We start from the raw sequence: 7,500 nt of genomic DNA on the forward strand, positions 1-7,500 counted from the left end.
GCCAGCGTGTTGGAAGCGTTTCCAGGCAAATAAATATAAATAAAATAAAGATATAAATGTCATTTAAAAAACAATAATAAATAAATAATCGATTTTTTAAATATTGCACCTGTCAATCCAGAAGGAAATATTCTGGAGCCTATTTAGCCGTCAATCCTGCCGACGTTGTCTTTGCTGTAATCAGATCAGAATATATTTATGTTTATGTTTATGAGAAAGATCCGTGTGTCCAGACAAGACTAGCAGCAGCAGCGCCGCGTCAGACACCTTTCTGAAAGACATAGAAAACGCCACGCAGCTGCCACGCAACAGAAACGCCACGCTCACGCCACGCAGCCCTACGTAACCCTAACCCACGCCACCAGTGTGCAGGATCCTTAGTCGACTAACACTCGTATGATGCAAATACCCTTAAACTGAGAAGTTAAGATTTGTAAATTTGGAGAAAATGCCCTTAGAACTCAAACAACCACTCACAGTTTTTAATTGTGTCTTCCTGTGTTGTTTTGTCTCTTTCTGTCCCCCAGTAACCACGGCAACGTGGTCTCTGACTGCTGCTTCTCCACCAGCGGGTACTTCCTGTGCACGGCGTCGTGGGATAAGAGTTTAAAGCTGTGGGACCTGCAGGCCGGAGGGTTCCGGTCTCAGGGCGGGACGGCGCTGCAGAGAGGCCACGAAGGCAGCGTGAGTTCCTGCAGCTTCTCTGCCGACGGTAAGTCCTCGGAGGTCTTAGAGAGGTTTAAAAAGCTCTCTCCAACGTCTGTCATAATGTTGTCAGACACTTAGAAAGAGTAAGATCCTTTAACACTAGAAGTGCCGGAATTCCATAACTACTAGAACTGCCGTGAGCAGTTTTGACCACCAGATTCCAAACTCTATAATCTCTCATGATAAATACCTAATTGCATATTGTATTATGTATTGTGTTAGGATATCTTTAGAAAAACGTAATAACACCGAAATGTACATTTTTACGAGTTTAATTATACATTTGAGTAGTAATACGTGTTTCAATTATTTATATCATGGCATAGTAAACCGTAATTATTTCATACATTCATATCCCGAAAAATACGGTGTGGAAATTCATTCAACTTAACTCATAACAGCCAAATAACAATTATAAGTATCTTATTTGAACATTTAGCTATAACCTAACCTGGCACTGCCTCTGTTTTGGCGTCTGCTGCGGTGCGCAGCGCTGCTCGGACCGTGAGCCGCGGCCCTTTTTTCCTCCATAAACTCCGCTCTCAGCTCTCTGCCAGTTGCTGCATAAACTCCCTCCGGACAATTTTACTGCTGGTGCACTCCTTGGAGAGGATGTGTGCAATGATTCCAGCCAGTTCGAGGATGTATAAAGTTATGTGAACATGTAAACAGCCACCGGCCATCTACGTGTACGGCGCCTTTCACAGAGCGAGCGCCCGGTGTTTGCCTTCTGATTCAGAACAGAGTGCCTCCACACCGTAGTAGCCTACGTTACCGACTCTGGCTTTGCCTTCGGCCCATCGGTGATGCCCACACTTGTTACTCGAGACCGCTAGTTACGTTGCTCTGACAAAGACTATGGTAGTTACTAAGCAACCAAGATGCATCTTCAACCGCGCGAAAAATTAAAAACAAATACCGCGAAAATCCGAGCGGTCAATATGACCGTGTATGGCCGAAATAGGTAAAAGTGATTGTATTTTCTTTGCCTTTTGTGTAATGTATATAAAAACAATTTTAAATTAAAATACAGACTCTTTTAGGAAAAGTCAGGCAGCAGCAGGATTGTATTTTTTTATTCAGCAAAGTTATTACACATATACATTTCAAAACGGTCAAAATGACCGTCATGGCCGTTCTAGTGTTAAACATAGAAACACCCGCAAACTGTGTTTGCTAAACCCACCAGACTCCCTGTAAATAAACAGTCATTTTAGCATCGTAAAACACACTTTATTCAAAGTCGACAGAAATACTTATTTTCGTAACAATCAAGTATCAAAAACTGAGGAGGACACGCTGTTGGATGCTGTCCTCCTCTCCTACTTCTCTCCCTGAGTCTGTCTTTCACTGGTTGAAGCCTAAAAATATTGTAAACAGATTAATACCATAACTAATCCACTGGTGGGACTGTTGAGCTCTGTTTCAGACTGATACCTCCGGTTCAGGCTGGTCCTCATCCTCAACACGGGACTTTTTCAGTCGTGAAAAACACTTTTCAATACTCATCTGGATTGAAGCATCAAACATTCAGTGTCAGAGTAAAAAATGACATAACATTGTTTATAATAAGTTTATTTGATTCACAGCTGCTACATATTGTGTTTTGACCTCGACAACCCAACTGCATTTTACCGCAAACTTGCGACTAGTTAACTTTCTAAAGGAGGCACAATCACTTGTTTGCTAAGAGTCGGGTCGGGACTCAACATTAACACACTGACAACATTGTATTCAGAATATAAAATATTTTTATAGCACTTTGTAATGTGTGATTGTGTAAAGGTGTTCACGAGATACCGACCTTTTGTGAACTAGTGAATTTCGCCAGCCATCTTTCTCTCATTTTGATGGGGCTGTGTTTGTGTGTGTCTGTTTGTGTGTCTGTGTGTGTGTGTGTGCGTGCATGTGTGCGTGCGAGTATCTGTGTGTGTGTGTGTGTGTGTGTGTGTGTGTGTGTGCGTGCGTGTGTGCGTGCGTGCGAGTATCTGTGTGTGTGTGACAGAGAGACGGAGGAGAGCAGGGAAAGGAAATGCAGCTGAACGAATACGCTGCGTGTTTTAAATAGCGTAACGCAATAACGAAACTCAACATGTGGCGGCTGGTGTTGATTGTATGGCGCACCGCCACAAATTAGTCTATGTGTGGGAAACACTGCCCTAAAAGTCCTGATTATTTACATGGAGTCTGGTGGAGTTTGGTGATGGTGATTTCGGGGCTGTTTCATGTTAAACTAAAAGGATCTTACTCTTTAACTAAAAGGTCTATCTCTGTAGGGATCCATCCCATAATGTTGTCAGACACTTAGAATAATAATCTGAGTCTGTCAGCAGCAACAACAGAACCTTTAGTGGACGCTGACTGACGGTGAACATTAGTCCTGTAGGGTTACATTACAGTTGGTTCTTAATACTGGAGCAGTTTCAGAGATTGTTGTTCCATCAGACACTCAGACACACAAACATAGGAAAATAGGGTCCAGATTGAAAACAAAAAAACGAAAGTCTGCATAATTTTTTAAAATTCTAATTCTCTTTTTATTGAAACACTTTCAAACATCCATCAGACTCTTTATCTCGTCTTCATGTTTCTTATTTTACAAAAGAGAAGTTAGCTGTAAAAGAGAGAACACACATAACAGTGATATTACTAATAGGAGCAACAACAGTTATGCTAATCAGAGCTACAAATACATAACAATACTAAGTCAAAACCAAACTGTTGTTGATCAAAATAAATCCTATTAAAGCCAGTAAAATACAACATATGAGGATTGAGAGACAAGTTCAAATAAAGGAAGTAAATGCACATTTCAAATGTTCTCTCCACTCTCTCCCCTTTCTGTCATTTAAGAGTCTCCTCTGGGCCCCCTCCCAAACATTTAGGATCATTCACTTTAAGAGTGATGCATTCTGGGAATGCTGACAGTTTATTAGGTAAACAATATCAAAATAAATCAGAAACACATAATGAACACTCCCCCCCCATCCATCATCACCACCCAAAAACGACAACACAGAAACACACACACACACACACACACACACACACACACACACACACACACACACACACACACACACAGACACACACAGACACACACACACACACACGCACACACACACACACACACACACACACACACACACACACACAGACACAGCAACTACAATATTCCAGATCGTTCAACAAAATAGACAATAAACCAAATAAACATATGTATAAATGACATCATCATCAGCCCATCTGAACCTCACAGAGAAATCTCAGCTGGACAGATTTTGATTTCTACAGTTTTAGCATCACCAGCAGGTCCGATATCGAACCAAGGGAAGAGTTTCTCAGTGAAAGTGTCTCTGAGAGTGTAGATGTGAGTCTTGTCTTCAGAGTTGTAGAAGGACACCTCCCCCCCCTCATAGTCCAGCTGGACTCTGATCCTCTGGAGACTCTTCTTCACTGTGAGAGTATTACCAGATCCATCAATGTATTTACCACTGTGATGTAATAAACACCAGATTCCATATTTTGGTGAAGCATAGCTTTCTCCCTTCCTGTCAGCTGACTCTTTGGCTAAACCCACCCTCCAGACAGGATGATCTCCCACCTCCACCTCCCAGCTGTGTTTCCCTGAGCTGAAACCCTCAGAGCCCAGAACAGAGGGATACCTGCTGTGTCTCTCTGGATTGTCTGGAAGCTTCTGGTTTGTGTCTCCCTGGCTCACACTGGTCAGATCATCAGACAGACAGAGACAGGGGTGTGCAGTGTTTGGGTCCAGAATGACGGGACAGAAGTGGACGTTGTCCTTCATCTTCTCCCAGACTCTGAAGGACAGGTTGCCCAGATGTTTGGCCACATCTGTCAGTGCTCCTGAGAGCAGCTGTGGATCTGACAGCGAGCACTGGACTCTGGCTCTGCTCTGAGAGGCTTTATAACTGCTGAGGAACGGCACGGTGTCTTTCTGCAGGTCTGCTTCCACAGCAGAGATGCTGTCTGACAGAGAGGAGATCTGCTCCTGAATCCTCTTCATCTCTCTGCTGACAGTCTTCCCCCTCTGCTGCTCTTCCTCCCTCAGAGCTGCCAGTCTGGACTCCTCTTCCTCTTTCAGGAACTGGTGCAGCTTGTTGAACTCGGCTCTGATCTGACTCTCTGTAGACAGCAGCTGCTTCTTGGAGTGTTGAGTTATTTCATCGTATGTTTCCTCCACTCGTCTGTGTTTGTCTCTCTTGTCCTGCAGAGACTGTAAGTCAGATTTCAGCTGCTCCTTCAGATCTCTGACTGCTTGTTCTACAGGAACCACCGTGTGACCGTGGTGGAGAGAAAACTCACAGACAGGACACACAACTCTATCTTCATCCTTACAGAACAATTTAGGCTCTTCTTGGTGTTTACTACACACCACCTCCACCTTCTTCTCTCCTTTTTCTGTCTCAGATGATCCTGATTTCTGTCTCCCAGCAAAGTTGTCAGCCAGTTCCTTCAGTGCAAAGTTCACCAAAATATTCTCTTTTGAGGATTTTCTTTTACAAATGGGACAGTTTTTGTTGTTAGCTAGTTCCCAGAATGTGTGCAGGCAGCTTGAACAGAAGCTGTGGTTGCAGCTCAGAGACACAGGATCTCTGAAAGTCTCTGAACACACATGGCAGTTCAGGTAACTTTCAAAAAGATCAGTGTTCTCAGCCATCTGTCTTTGTATCTAAATGTCTCTCAAAAACAAGACTCACCGAGTTACTGTCCCTTCTCTTGACTGCTTCAGATCTTCCCGTCGTGTGTTTTCCAGCAGAGATCTCACACCCTGTAATGGCGTCTCAGCTCCGTTCAGCAATGTCAAAATCTACTGTCCTTATCACTCACCTGTCACCAGGTGAATTATTAATAGCAGGATGATTCAACATTAGTTGATGTAGCTGCAGGAAGTGAAAGGTGTAGTTCAGTTTAAGATGATAATCTGATCAATATCTAGAAATAAAACACAATGTTAAACTATCATTATTGATGGTACACGAGACTAAGATCTGTTTATACAATATTGTGTTTATATACAGCTCTTTACAGCAAATCATAGCAGCTGTGTATAAAATCAGAGATTACAGGGGACACACATACACACACACACACACACACACAGACACACACACACACTCCGAAACACACGCACAGATACACACAAACTTACACACACACACACACACACACACACACACACACACACACACACACACACACACACACACACACACACACACACACAGGTAGGGATGTAACGGTATGAAAATTTAACCTCACAGTTATAGTGACCAAAATGATCACAGTTTTCAGTATTATTGCGGTATTTTTAAAAGTGTGTTCGATATGTTTAGAAAGCACTGATAGGACTACACAAGCTGAAATAGTTTCAAAAAGTGTAACAGTGGTTATTATATTACAAAAATATAGGCAACAGGCTTGTAAAAACTGTTGAAAACTGTCTGCTGAAACACCGGCCCGCTGTAGGGGGTCCAGTAAGAACTTGGACCAGAGATGTCTGACTCTGAGATCCAGGAAGATTTATTAACAACTCCAACATGAAGTTAACTATGAAGTAGTATTTGACGTTACATGTGAAGATGTGGTTCTGAAATATAAGCAAATAATAATGCACATTAATAAACATCTGACTTACTATGAACATTATTTACCAAAAACTAAATGTTATAGCCACCAGCATACAAGAAACAATACTAAGAATTACATTCATTTCTCTGTAATAATTAACATAAATGTAACATATTATTGCTCAGTAACAAAAATAATATGAGAATAAGCCCCATCTATTACAGCCAGATGTGGGTAGTAACGAGTTACATTTACTCCGTTACATTTACTTGAGTAAGTTTTTGAAAGAAATATACTTCTAGGAGTAGTTTTTAATCACTATACTTTTTACTTTTACTTGAGTAGATTTGTGAAGAAGAAACTGTACTCTTACTCCGCTACATTAGGCTACAATGAGCTCGTTACTTTTCTTTTTACCTCTTTGGTATTCTACGCGTCATTGTTTTTACCCCCCCGCGTACGCCTCATTTTAATGTTTTATTTTGACAGAGAGAGAGACTTCCGCTAAAGGCTCGACCACGTGACTGTGTCTCACCAATCAAACGTAGTTGTGCAGTCTCGTCACGTGACCATTCTCAATCTCAGCGGCGGGACGGGTTAGCTTTACAGTCGTAGCCAAACAAAAATGTCAGAAACAACCGTCGGCGATGCAGACGCAGATGAGGAGGAACACCTCTGGCCTCATAATGAAAGCATGTTTACCTTAGTACAAGCATGTTTACCTTAGTACAAGCATGTTTACCTTAGTACAAGCATGTCTACCTTAGTACAAGCATGTTTACCTTAGTACAAGCATGTTTACCTTAGTACAAGCATGTTTACCTTAGTACAAGCATGTCTACCTTAGTACAAGCATGTTTACCTTAGTACAAGTACCAAACAGCAGCTCCATTACCTTGTTCTAGTTCTGCCTCCAGAGCCTGGTAAAAAAATATAAAGGTTTGGAAATTTGTGTTATTTGTGCTTATTTATTTTTTATTTATTATTATTTTATTGATTTTATTTTTCTAGTACTTTAATTTACCTGGATTATTTTCATTTAAGCTATTTTGTAATTAATTAATTAATTTTAATTTATTTTATTGATTGTATGAACTATAATTTGCCTAAAGATATTTATTTTGTATTTTTGTCCGTCTGACTGAATGCTTGTGTTAAAAAATAAATCAGACGTTACTCAACAGTTACTGAGTACTTGAG

The 7,500-nt window shown here is 41.3% G+C and overlaps 2 protein-coding genes across 2 annotated transcripts in view; one reads left to right on the plus strand and one right to left on the minus strand.

The window, feature by feature from the left end:
• Positions 1 to 7,500, plus strand: part of LOC116063107 (WD repeat-containing protein 88-like) — an 83,129-nt gene that overhangs the window by 7,500 nt on the left and 68,129 nt on the right. Inside the window, exon 7 of the mRNA XM_035995186.1 lies at positions 528 to 712. Coding sequence (XP_035851079.1) covers positions 528 to 712 — 185 coding nt within the window. The remainder of the gene's footprint in view (positions 1 to 527; positions 713 to 7,500) is intronic.
• The window catches only part of LOC116063105 (nuclear factor 7, brain-like), a 61,661-nt gene continuing 57,382 nt past the window's right edge, over positions 3,222 to 7,500 (minus strand). The window contains exon 2 of the mRNA XM_031317967.2: positions 3,222 to 5,612. Coding sequence (XP_031173827.2) covers positions 3,962 to 5,389 — 1,428 coding nt within the window. The 5' untranslated portion in view covers positions 5,390 to 5,612 and the 3' untranslated portion in view covers positions 3,222 to 3,961. The remainder of the gene's footprint in view (positions 5,613 to 7,500) is intronic.

Source organism: Sander lucioperca, chromosome 19 (assembly GCF_008315115.2).
Source record: "Sander lucioperca isolate FBNREF2018 chromosome 19, SLUC_FBN_1.2, whole genome shotgun sequence".
Taxonomy (NCBI): domain Eukaryota; kingdom Metazoa; phylum Chordata; class Actinopteri; order Perciformes; family Percidae; genus Sander; species Sander lucioperca.